General features: G+C 42.2%; 1 protein-coding gene across 1 annotated transcript in view; it reads right to left on the bottom strand.

The window, feature by feature from the left end:
- Nucleotides 1–3,488: 3,488 nt before the first annotated feature.
- Nucleotides 3,489–13,493, bottom strand: part of gpc3 (glypican 3) — a gene marked incomplete at both ends in the record, with an annotated part of 146,622 nt that continues 136,617 nt past the window's right edge. The window contains one exon of the mRNA XM_080036106.1: nt 3,489–3,667. Within this exon, the coding sequence (XP_079892232.1) occupies nt 3,489–3,667 (179 nt within the window). The remainder of the gene's footprint in view (nt 3,668–13,493) is intronic.

The following is a 13,493-nucleotide window of genomic DNA, read 5'->3' as shown; positions in this document are numbered from 1 at the left end:
CACTTAAAAAGGAAGATTTCACCCTGGATAACGTAATATGTGACTTTCAAGGTGCTTCAGAAGTTACCTTACATAATACATTTTATTGGTTCATCCCATTTCTCCTAAAAAAAAACCTCAACTGCTACGAGAACCCCAGTTAACGACTTAGTGCATTCCCAGAATTACTTTCAGCAAATCCCAAAAAACTTGCTGCATAGTAGAGTTTATATTCCAATAGTTAATACGCTTAAATGTATTTTCTCAAAGACGGTCTTGTCTGGAATGTACAAATATAAAACTGTTTTTTTTCTGTCCTCATTCTAAACTAGCCTAGCAATCGGACTTGTATTGAATTTAATGCACCTACGAGGAACTATCAGATTTTGTTGATTGTAGCGCCCCCTTTGGATAAAAGTGGTAGTGTCCTACAGATCTTTGATAGGATATGCCGATGGTGTGTGCATTTTTTAGGAAGCGAGTGAAAGAGAGACGGCAGAATGCATCGTATTGAGTATTATTAGTGACTATGACAGATTAATAATGGTGATAGGACAACTTTAAATCAAACTAGAGCTTTTTCCAACTGGGAAACAAGCGGAAGTCAAATTTTCCATTACACAAAACATGTTGTTATTCAGCCACGTTTGCTGTTGTTGTCCAAATCGGCATCTGCTGTTTGAACGACGGATCGCTCACTGATTGTTCAAAGCTGTGTACAGTCTAAGAAGCATCCTCTCCTCTGCTCTTTGATTCAGAGGAACTCACACCAAAACACCAAAACACCAAAACACCAAAACACGGCAGTTACTGGGGATGTGTCACATAATTGAATGTTTTTCTGATGAGGATCTGACAGAAATATCTCATGGTGACTTGAAAAAAACACATCATTTGTTTGCATGGCTACTTTACATATTCAGGTTCAGGCCATGAGTCTCAGTGGGTGTGGCCACAAGCACAGCTGACCACACCCTTGTATTATGAGATCAGAAGAGAAGTCCAGCTGATTTGAACCTTAAGAGGTCAGTTTAGCTCATACATATGGACATACAGGACTTATTGGGTAAATTGCTTTGTAAATCTATTATATGGTCACTGGCTAGGGGAATACTGGTTTGAAGTGGGTGGGGCTCTGAGGAAGAATATGATGTTATTTACTACTATGCACCAATCAGGATTCATCAATAATTGAATCAAAGCCTAATGACATCTGTATTGATATTTGCTCATCTGTCTAAACAGAAGGGAAGTATGTGTATTTGAAGTCCACAGCAGCACAAACAATTAGTTACTGTCTTTTCCAAACATCCATCACACGTCCTCCAGTCTTTTCACCACACTTTATTTTGAAAACCAAACTAATTTAAATAAATAAATAAATAAATAAGAATTTTGACTTTTGGTTTGAATAAAACACAACATTTCAATACGAATCCCGGAATGTGTGAGACCAATGCAAACCGACATTTAAAAAAAAAAAATTATTTACACATATTTTAATACATATTTATATTTCATGATACTCCTCCTCTCACACACAGTGCTAAAGAATAAACAAGACATTTGTAGTAAAGTCATTATTCACAGTCCTGCCAATAGTCCAGTCAGAAAAAAGAAAAATCTTGAGAAATATGTAAATACTTAAAATAAACATATTTTTGTAAACATGGCACCAAAACAGATAAACATACATCTGTACAGTTATCAGCCCTTGAGTCTTTTTCTAAATTACAGGGCTTTTATTGTTAAAAAAACAGAATCATCAGCGTAACAAAATAAAGCTAAACACTGATGGAGTGTGAACACTGAAGCTGGGGGAAATAATTTAGCAACAAGGACACAAACAATGAGAGAGAAAGAGGCTCAAGACGAGACACTGCAGTTGAATTGGGTAAAAAAAGATCCAGAAATGTTTGAATAAATATGCAAATTTGGCGATATCTAACTAAGTATGCATAAACAAACATCACTATGTGCAGGCAAGTTGATGGTAGAGCTTTAGAAGTGGAGATTTCTGAGGTGTACTGGAAAAACTTATAGATAATGGCCCATACAGATGGTTGTATAGGAGAAATATACATGAGCAAACAAAGTTCAGTAAAATAAACACCTAAATGTACATGTTGGCCCTTGTTTTTAGCCTACTACTAGTATGAAAGAAGACGTGTTATGGAAGCAAAATAGCTTAAAAAAAATCTCAAAATCGACCAGTGCTTGAAAAAACAATATTGTTGCCTGCAGTGTCTGGCCTAAAGTAACAACAGAGCATTATAAGGTACAGTCAGTGCATCGTTAAATGGGGGAGGGTCTAATCTTGAACCTCTGGGGGATAAAGAGTTCACAACAACTCAGATAGTCCAGTCCTGGCACGAGATCAGAGAGAAGAAGTAGCAAACTTTATTTAGTCTTCTTCCAGCTTGTTTCTGCAGGGCTATAACTTGTTGCAAACTGGATGTAGGGGCGTTGTAACAAAAGAAAAAAGTTTGTGTGTGTGCGTGTGTGTCTGTGTGTGTGTGTGTGTACGTGCATGCCTGTGTGTGTGTGTCTGAGTGTGTGTGTGTGCGTACGTGCATGCCTGTGTGCGTCTGTCTGTCTGTGTGTTTGTGTGTGTGTGTGTGTGTGTGTGCGTGTCTCCTTGTAGGTCCTCACATGCAGGTCCATGACAAAGGCGTCTAATGATGAGGGCCTGCTCGCGTCAGGTTGTTATTATACAGGAGTCAGATTGGGGCTGCAGCTCAGAGGAGGTTAGCTAAGGGTTAGCTAAGGGGGCACAGGAGTTGTAACAGCCGTAGTGGGAGTGATCCAGAGGGGAGACTTTATTTACACGATGCCTGGTGTGCTTTAATAGGGTTTGTAGGGAGAACATCCAGTGATTTTTCAAGAGAACTTAATAAGTACACTGTAAAAATTAAATAGTTAGAAAAACTCAAATTTTCAACTTTCTGAACTACATTTTTTTTTAGTTTTGAGGCCAAATAAAACTATTTGGTTTGATGGAAAACTGCCAACATTTGAGCAAATGAATGATCTTTTGTTGAGATGACTTATCATTCACATGTTATGTAACTTCAAGTTTTGAGTTGGACATACTGAGAATTCCAAATAGTTAAAGTTGTGCCATCCTTTTTTAATGACATTTTCTGACCGACTTGATTTTGTTTGTTATCTTTATGACAAATAATTAGTTGTATAATCTGGTTTGAAATTCTTAGTATGCAGAACTTTTTATACATATGAAGGAAGAGTTTTTAGAGAGTTTTAGTTGACCTCAAAACTAAAAAAAAAAATCAAGTGGAGACAGTTAAAAAGTTGAGTTTTTACAACTTTTTCATTTTTACAGTCACAGCTTCTTGCCAATGCCGGTAAAGAGAAATGTTCATGCTTCCTTCGCTGAGCCTCTGAACTTTACATCGGAAGCCAGAAAAGAAAAAAAAGAAAAGAAAAAGTCAATCCAGCTCCCCAGAGTTTAGTATGGAATCCTATGGGGAAACAGTTGAGTGCATTGGTCAGTGGCAACAAAGGATTTGAAGAAGCAGAAGCATTGTAGGTAGAGTTGGGACCAGGTAACTCCTCCACAGTGGGGCAGCAGGTGACGGGACGCCCCCCAGCCCACCGTTGGCCAGACTGGGGGTCAGTAACTGCTCCTGGAAGGTGAAATCGTCCATTGCCAAATTATCAGCGAGGTCTAAAAGGGAGACGGACGGAAAAAGGTGTCAAAAATACGAACAATATGGAGGAGAAAATAGATTTAACTTATAGATATCATCATGAAACTTTGCAAGCTGATTACATTAAAACTATTATTTGTTGTAATACAAAGTGTTCAGAAATATTTGAATAAATAGGCACTTTTGGCAAAATCTAACTAATCATGCAGACATTTGCATCTCTAGATACTGGATAAAGCCAGAGTTACAACATACGACATATTAGTGTCCAAGGTTTTGGCAACAGATTTTGGCAACATCCTTCTTTCATTTTATACGTAAATTAAAAAATTCCTAATCATGTAACAGGTCTTAAAAATGAATGTTGGCATGTTTTTAAAGACACAAATGCATCATAAATCAGACAGTTAACAACATAAGCTTCTGGAAGGTGAATTAGTCCATTGCTAGGTTATCAGCGAGGTCTAAGAAGCAGTAGAGAAACGGCGGAAAAAGGTGTCAACGAAATGAAAAATATGAGAGAGGAAAAAGGATGGAGACAATTAGATCCCAGCACTGTCACCAGAGCTGAAAAACATGTGTGGTATGTCTGTCCTGGTTTTTTGCAATGATGTCTTACACAGCTGTAAAAATAGTGTTACATCGGGAGAACCAGAGAGAGAGAGAGAGAGAGAGAGAGAGAGAAAGAGAGAGAGAGAGAGAGAGAGAGAGAGAAAGAGAAAGAAAAAAAAATCTGCAAGCTCCACAGTCCAACACATATAACCAGATGTCGCATGTTTTTGTTGTAGACACATGCTGAATCACACAGACACATATTTTACCCGGGGCGAGTGTTGAAATGTGGATTTAAGTGGTGAGATGCCGAAAACAAAAAAAATACAAAAACTAAAAACCACAGAGAAGGCTGCAGGAGGCTGTGTGTCTCAAAACCTGGAACACACACACACACAAGCATTTTGATCGAACTGGACTGTTTCAGAATACCAAACGTAACTCTTAACGTTTTATTAACATTGTCTTTTAAAAGAAAGTAGTCCACGTAACCTACAGCACTTTGTACAAGAGATATTTAGAGATGTGACCGGGTGTTGCCAGTTTGAATCTGTGTGTCAGTTTTGAAATTCAAAGGGAATGATGATAAAAATGATTTATAGTCCTGTTGAGAGATATACTGCTGGGACAAGTGCACAACAATAGCAGCCACGGGCGATGTTCCATGCTGATTTATGACTTTTTGTTTGTGTTATTTTAACCCTGATCAAAATCCTGGGAAACTGAGACCTTTTTGAGAATATATTGATTCAAGTCAGGAGCAGATTAGTTTAGTAATAGAATAGCATATAGGCTGAAGACAGCTCTTGCTCTTAACCAGGCAGGTCATTACGAACTATTTCTTATCAACAATGACGGCCTGGCAAAAGACAAAAGCCTTTATAAGAGGGAGGGGGGGGGGGTGATGAAAAGAAGATTCCATTAAATGTTAAGACAGTGACACACCCAGATCATCCAAAGACACACACACAGCACAGAGTTAAAATACATTAGCATACAATATTTTCACCCATCTACTCGCAAACAGTCACAGCATTGATCAAGAATTAAAAGGGCAGCGGTACAAAACATACAAAACACAGGACTCTGTCTGTCTGTCTGTCTGTCTGTCCGTCCGTCCGTCCGTCCGTCTATCTATCTATCCATCCATCCATCCATCCATCTTCAACAGAACAAAGTTTTTGTTCATTCATTCTTTCTTCCTCCATGTGGATCTAATTGAGACCTTGGCCTCTGCGTTTCTCTGAATCTGCTCTGGGATTCACTTATCCTGTTTGGGTATAAAGCACAAACAGTCAAATCAAGGGGGGGATTGTATTATTGCATTTTGAGAATAAAAAGAAATCCACTTTTCTAAGTACAAAACGCATCCCATGGACCTGAATAAATGGTTCAACTTAAGAGTCAATTCTCTGTAGATTCAATATTACCCCCTACCACATTTCTAAAATTCCCCGTTTCATAGAACAAGACCTCGCTATGTGCGGAGAAGTTGGCTTAACAATATCCTGCGGCCGATCTGTCAAGAGACGTTGAATTCAATCTCTCCCACGTGCAGCTTTTATTTAGTTTTGCGGATAACACTTTTTGTTTCCACCTCGTTGTTAATCATATGTGGCATTATGCGTCTGCGGCTATAGCTTCTTCTTGAGAAAATAGTTTAAAATTACTATAGGGACAATGTGGAGAAAATTACAATGTTATGGCCTCCTGTTCCTTTATACCACGGGTAAATGTGTCTACTGCAAACACAATGTAAAAACTAAATAGTTAGGAAAAAACTCAAATTTTTCAAGGCAACGGTCTGCACGAGATTTTAGAGTTTTTAGGCCAACTAAACTCTTATGTTTGAAGGAAAGCTCCCTACATTTGAGCCAACAAGTAATCTTTTGTTGAAATGACTTATCATTCATATGTAGTCTAATATTACTTCAAGTTTTGAGTTCTACATACCAAGAGTTCCTAACGTTAAAAGTTTTGCCAACTTATTATTTTTCGTTAGCTTCAACACCGTTTAATGTTTGAATCAACATTTTTACAGACTTGGTTTTGATTGTTATCTTAGGACAAAGAATTATTTGGCACGGCTGTCATTGTTTGAAATTCTCAGTATGTAGAACTCAAAATTGGACGTTTTTATACACATTTTCATTACATATGAATGATAAGTTCTCAACAAAAGATAATCAGTTGGCTCTAAGGTAGGCAGTTTCCTTAAATGTTAAGAATTTTTGTTGGCTTCAAAACTCAGTGCAGCAGTTGCCTTGAAAACGTGAGTTCTCCTAACCTTTTATTCACTTTTTACAGTGCAGACTTTCCCCCTTTACTTTCACCTTTCCCTCAACGACTGCTATAAAGATGCCCTGGAGCAAGGCACTTAACTCATTTGCTCGTGCGAAGCTGTTCAATTAACAGTAGACTGTGGTTTGACTGGGGGAACTCCCAGGTGTCTGTTTTTCTACTATATACATTATGAAACAGAGGGATTTGGCCTACAACCATAGGCCTATAGCTAAAGCACAGGCCGGGATATATAAATAAAAGTTAAAATCTCTTTGCTGATCCATGTAAGTCCTGCGTTGTTCCGGAGTGGCTCCTGTGTGTGCCTGTTTTCCCGAGAGGCACCTATTTGCAGACACATGGGGAAAGTGGAGCTCCACCGGAAGTCACGCCCCGAACTAATTTCATTGGTCAGAATTGTAACCTACTCTGAATTTGTTTTCTTCTTTTTGTTTTACTGCCGGAGTTCACCTAGCGGTGAATAATAATACACAGTTTCCACCGGTTATGGTGCTAGTACACAGTAAAATACGTCAGTTTGTTAAGGGTCCCAAGTGGCCAGGACGGTGGTAAAAAGTAGATGTTGAGGTAGAAGATGAATGAAGCAACGAAGCTTTGTGTACATCTTCCGAAATCCGTCTCTTTAATTCACAATTACCACAAGTAGCCTAGGTCAATCACATACAAATATAAACTTTTATCAATAACACACAAAAAGTGCCACCACATTAAAATAAACAGCTCATTTTAAAAGTGGGGTGAAAGACAGACACATAAGGTGACAGTTTCCATTCTAGATCCTGATTGATTTACCAGATCCCTTGTCCTCTAGTGATCACAGTTTTAATTATTATATAATTTCTATATTCATATTAAGCTAACGATCGATGCTCGTCTGTGACTTTGTGATGACGCAATTTGAACAGTAACGATCGCGTGCAGCTGCAGAATTACATTTCAACCATGCATAGCCTAAATAGCCTATGTTCAGTGGCACATACGTTAAAAAAAACTCCTGTTAATAAATAAACAAATACATACAATACAATAGGTTTATTAATCTGAATGTAGAGCATGTCATGACGTGTAAGGTGGCCGCATATGAACGGCACGAGGGCTGAGAACTACGCTACTGATCAGATAAATGATCGGTCAAAAGTAAAATCATCAGGAAATGATAAAAACATCCCGCTTTAAACTGTACAGGGTCGCGTTGTGGCAGTGACTCTTTCTTCAGTCGGAGCTGCAGCGTGAAGTGAAAACAAACTCAGAGTAGGTTACAATTCTGACCAATGAAATGAGTTCGGGGCGTGGCTTCCAGTGGAGTTCCTTTTCTCCATGGGTCTGCAAATAGGTACTCTTGGTTTTCCCCCTCGCTCTCCATCTGCTCTGTTAGCTCTCAGTGACTTCACCGTCACCTGCTGCTCTGCTCTGCTCTGGCTTACTGCGCTGCATCCACAGCTGTTCTCCTACTGACGCTGAGCAGAGCACTTCCTTCCTGTGTGTGTGTGTGTGTGTGTGTGTGTGTGTGTGTGTGTGTGTGTGTGTGTGTGTGTGTGGGTGGGTGGGTGGGTGGGTGGGTGTGTGTGTGTGTGTGTGTGTGTGTGTGTGTGTGTGTGTGTGTGTGTGTGTATACTTGTGAATGCAGCTTTGTGAGGACCAAATTTAGCTTTTTACAATCCGAGTGAGGACACTTTTGGAAAGTGAGGACTTTTTCACTTGCCCTTACTTCTTCAAAGGCCTGTCTCAGGGTTAAGACTAGGTTTTAAGGGTCAGGTTAGAATGATGTTTAGGTTAGGGTTAGTGTAAGGGGCTACGCAATGCATTATGTAGATGACGGTCCTCACAAAGATAGAAGTACAAGGGTGTGTGTGTGTGTGTGTGCCTTTGTGTGTGTTTCTTTTCTTTTGTCTGGCAGAAAAGCTGTCAGGGAGAAATAAGACGGCTGAGTTATGAGAAAAGTGCCGGAGGATATCACTAATAACGCAGCTCTGTGGTTTAGAAACGCCAGCTATGAGCCGGGCCGCCCCCTGTCAAGCCAGATGTACAGCACCTCTCCAGACACACAAACACACACGGGTGCATTTCTGACATACCTCTCCCAACACAGTCTCGATGGGCGTGCAAGTATACTCTCACTTTTTCTCTCACACACACACACACACACACAACCCGTCCCATCTGAGCTCTCTCTATCGCACACACACACACACACACACACACACACACACACACACACACAGGCACACAACCCCCACGTCCCATCTGAGCTCCTGAAATAACAGATAGCTCCCAAATTGAATTAGCTGTCTCATCTGATCTGCGTACAGTCCTCCCGTCCCGAGTGGGAGAGCTCCAGCTCCAGAGGGAGGAAGTGGCTGATGTGACCCGCCGTGTGATCTCACAGAGCAGCCAAGAGTCCAGACTAAACGCTCTGGTTCTCTCTCTCTCTCTCTCTCTCTCTCTCTCTCTCTCTCTCTCTCTCTCTCTCTCTCCCCTTGAGTAGAAACACAGAGAATACCAGACTCAGGAATACAGTCCAACCCTGGTCCCACATTAGGTCTTGGTCTACCATTAATAATTTTAAATCACACTTGAAGAGCTACGTTATTTCTTCTTCCTGCTTTCCGCTCAGTCTGTGCTTCCCCCATGGTTTTGACTGTTTTAACCTGAAGCCCCCCACCACACACACCCCTATTCTCTCTGTCTACCTCTTGCCCTGTACGAAAAGTCAGAGTCAGTGATTCTGGAGAACACTTGTTGTCGAAATCACTTTTTGACAAAATCAGTGATAACTCTACAGGATCCACTACCTGTATATACTGTGTGTGCGTGCTGGAAAAAAAATCCAGTGTAAATACACAGCCCTAGCTCTGTAAACGGGTATGTTTGGCAACGGTGGGCCCTCTTTTTTTACATATCAGTTTACAGAGCCTAGGCTATGTATTAACACCAGATTATCTTTCAGCGCACACACACACACACACAGTATGGACAGGTAGCGGATCATGAGTAGATATTCACTGATTTTGACAGAAAGCTCTATTGGTGTTCTCCAGAATCACTGACCCCACCTTTAAAGTAAGACCTCTTCCATTGACGTACCCGTTTACTGGGCCCTTTTTTAGGCAGAACCTAAACCGCTAAAATCTCCTCCACGACTTCTCTTTAAGCTGTGGCCCCTCCTTCTCGTGCCAACAGGCCCCATACGCTGCCAGCAGGCATCATCTTAAAACACAGGAAGTAGGCAAATAAATAAACCTCCCGAAAAAGCTTCAAACGGCATTTTCGTCCGTTGAATATCTTTGCAGTTACGACATCATTTTGAGCGGTGGCCAGTTCGACAATTAACTCTTTTCCCCTCTCCTCCTGTGTCCTCTGACAGGGCAGTGGGGCAGACATTCTTTCGGGGGCTTCTGAAAGAACGATTTGTCACTGTCGACAGCGGCACACTGTAACGCAGAGCCAATTAAGCTCAAGGTGCAATTCGATACAGCTTTTATATACACTGTGGATGAGAGGGAGGGCGCAGGGGTTGTATGTGTGTGTGGGGGGGGGGGGGGGTATGAGCGTCCATTTGCATTTGTAAGTTTGTGTGCGGATGATTGAGTGGGGAGTGTGTGCGCGCCTGTCCCTGTGTGCTTGTCTGTTTGTGTGGAGGCTAAGTGGGAGAGCATTGTGTCGGTGTGTCTTTACAGCCGCAATAATGTGAGAGAAGAAGAAAAAGAGGAAAAAGGAATCTCACTCAGGCTGTGAAAAAAATCCTCAAACTGGAGGGGTGTGTGTGGGTGTGTGTGTGTGTGTGTGTGTGTGTGTGTGTGAGTGAGAGGCTCTTTTCTTGCTAGTTTAAACACTTGGACATGAGCAGCGCCACAGAGGGGCCTTGTTCTGCAGGCTTTAAAAACAACCCAACAGGGATTGAACACTATGCAAACTTAGATCCCCTGCTACTACACTCCTACGCAGGCCTGGGACTAATAATATCCTGGTATCATTAGTGATAACACCTGTGCCTGTGTGTGTGTGTGTGTGTGTGTGTGTGTGTGTGTGTGTGTTTGAGAGACAAGAGCACTCCAAATCCTACCTATTTCTTTCTCCTTCTCTCCTTCTTATTCGGGAGGCCTTCTATAGGGAGGAGGCAGGACAGTTGGACAGGCAAGGGGACGATTAGGCAAATAGATGGATTCACTCCCGGCTAAATATAGAGCCACAAAATCCCGACTGTGATTAATGTGACCGATGTGGGCCCGTGTGGCTTTTGAGCAGAGCCTCCCCCCCCCTCCCTCCCTCCCCCTCTTCGCTAGTCCATTCAAAACCCTCTATTTAGCCACTACTATCACTATCACTCTTTTCAAAGGACGCCACCTTGCTAGTAGCGTACCCCTGCTAGCTTTATCACAGCCTCACAAGCTTGAGTTACCACAGAGAGAGAGAGAGAGAGAGAGAGAGAGAGAGAGAGAGAGAGAGAAAGAGAAAGAGAGATGACAACAGTCCACCCATTGATTAACTGTACACACTAAGAATGAGCAGGTAGGTAGCTATAGGTTCTGTCACATACCAGTCAACAGCCCGGGACGCACGGCTTTAACTGTATGTTTTGTTTAGGGACCATTCCTCAGGAGAGCAGCAGACAAATGAATCCAGACTATGGTTTTCAGAGGGCAGCGGATGTTTGTTTGGATCGCCCCTAAAAGGTCAAACAGTGGCCAGAGTGTGTGTGTGTGTGTGTGTGTGTGTGTGTGTGTGTGTTTTCTGTCTGTCTGAGCAGAGGAGGAAAAGAGGGGAAAGAAAGAGCGTGTGTATAGCGAAGTCTGGATTTTTTGTTTTTAAGCGTTGCCGCGGTGCCCGGGGCCTGTCGTTTACAGTCTGCAGTTGTCACAACAAGCAAAAATTGCAACAGTGAAGTGAAGTGGAAAAGAAAAGCCACATGTTCCAACTACTACAGGTGATCATTACATGACAGAGAAAAACACAGGAAACCTTTCATTTGTGCTGCCTTGTCTGGCCATTTCAGAAAACATGTATTTTTCGTAATAAATACCAGTTGAATTACTTACTGGGAGTCCGTCTGTGCACATCAGTAGCCAGGTTGACACATTATTGTAACCCCTCTGGTGCGAGTGTACCTTCATGGTCCAGTACAGTTTATTCGGTACATGTGTGCTATGTGCTATGAGGCCCGTTTTTTTTTTTTTTTCTCGGTCAGATAAGTATGTGGAATGTTAAGTCTCCAAACACAGGTGCTTCTTATGAAACGGTGGAGAGATGGTTTAGATTGCTGCTACATTGGCAGACGGTGTGTGTGTGTGTGCGTGTGTGTGCACATAACGCAGCTAAAGCTGGTCAAATTTGATCAAGCTTTTTATATGATCCAAACAGCTTAAAAGATATTATGCTTTTTCCGAGAGTTAAGCAAATATTTTATCACACGTCTCATCTCCGCAAAACCAAACTTTATTCACTTTAAGTGTCGCACTCAGCAAATTTTTAAATTAAGGCGGCTGGCGTGCAAGTCTGTGTGTGTGTGTGTACGTGTGTGTATGTGTGTGTGTGTGTGTGTGTGTGTGTGTGTGTGTGTGTGTGTGTGTGTGCCGTCTGTCTGCCGTCGCTAACAGCTGCACTACGGACACAGTGGATACTGTAAAAACATGATAGGGAGCTGCTGAATTGATTGATTGCGTCTTATCTCATTGAGGGTAACACAGATAGCCTACAGAGCTAGAACCTTGTGATTATTGGCTTGGCAGTCGCATTCTAGTAGATGTTGTGACCTAAGTGTGTGTATGTGTGTGTGTGTGTGTGTGTGTGTGTGTGTGTGTGTGTGTGTGTGTGTGTGTGTGTGTGTGTGTGTGAAGCTGTTTTGTCCCAAGGAAAAAGTGCTGATTGACATTTGGGAAGGAACTGAGTTACTTGAGGGAGCGGTGCAGCAGGATGCTTCTGTCCACTGGCTGGCTGCTTGGCTGGTTTGGGAATGTGAGCGTCTGCCAGCCTCTGTGTGTGTGTGTGTGTGTACGCGTGTGTGTGTGTGTGTGCGCGTGTGTGTGTGTGTGCGTCTGCCTTCCACACCCACAGGGCCGACCACAGGGAGCTCGGAGAGAGGCTGGGAATGTTGAAGCCAAACGGGACGCCCTAGAGGAGGAGGCCCTGCCCTGCCCCTGGCCCAGCACTGCTCTGCTCTGCTCTGGCCCAAGCAACCCTCCACAACACTCACTGTTATTCTAAGGCCGAGGGATCCTCCCACACAGAGGGCAAGAGAGTCGGTTAGACACGGAGGAGTGATGCCAATGAATGAGGGCTAAGGAGGACATGATGGAGTTCTAGAAGAGTTGAAAGCTGTACTACTGCATGAAAGATTTTCAATTTAAAATACAGTTTTTCTTCCTATGTCATTTTTCACTGGCATTTTATCCACACTAACCATTCCACTTGCATTTGACAGTGACTAGAGTACTGTTTTGAGTAGCTACTGTCTGCCCCCTATGATCACTCAGGCACTCAGGAAGTAAAGTGAAATCGGAAATGTATAACTAGCGACAAGAATAAAAACAAAAACACAATTTGGATAACTATTGGGCTAATTATTTAGACATGGCAGAGCCGCAGAGCAGTCAAAAGGGGGGCCACAAATTCCTGTTACATAGTAACACGTAGTACAGGTGAAGTTACTGAAGTTTAGCACAACAGAACAGAATGGAAGCATTGATTAGGGTTAGGGAAGGAAGTCTAAAAGCACTGGCTACCGAATGTGTGGGTTTACACTGATAAGACAGGAGCACACCCAGCTGTCAGGAGAGGAAAACCAATCCTCACAGACACTTTGCAAATCATGGCTTTGTGGGACAAAACGAGAGTCAACAGCTATTAATTAACGTGGTCAGTGAAGGGAGTTGGTATCAGCGAAGAAAAGGGATGACCGACCAGCCATGTATGTATGTTGCACCCATGGGCCCCTCCCTCGCCCTATGCGCCGCCGTTCCAAATTAGATTTACTCCGAAGTATTTATAGTCCCC

This window comes from Ammodytes marinus, assembly GCF_949987685.1.
Source record: "Ammodytes marinus genome assembly, chromosome: 10".
Classification (NCBI taxonomy): Eukaryota; Metazoa; Chordata; class Actinopteri; order Uranoscopiformes; family Ammodytidae; genus Ammodytes; species Ammodytes marinus.
This window is presented reverse-complemented; position numbering and strand designations above follow the sequence as displayed.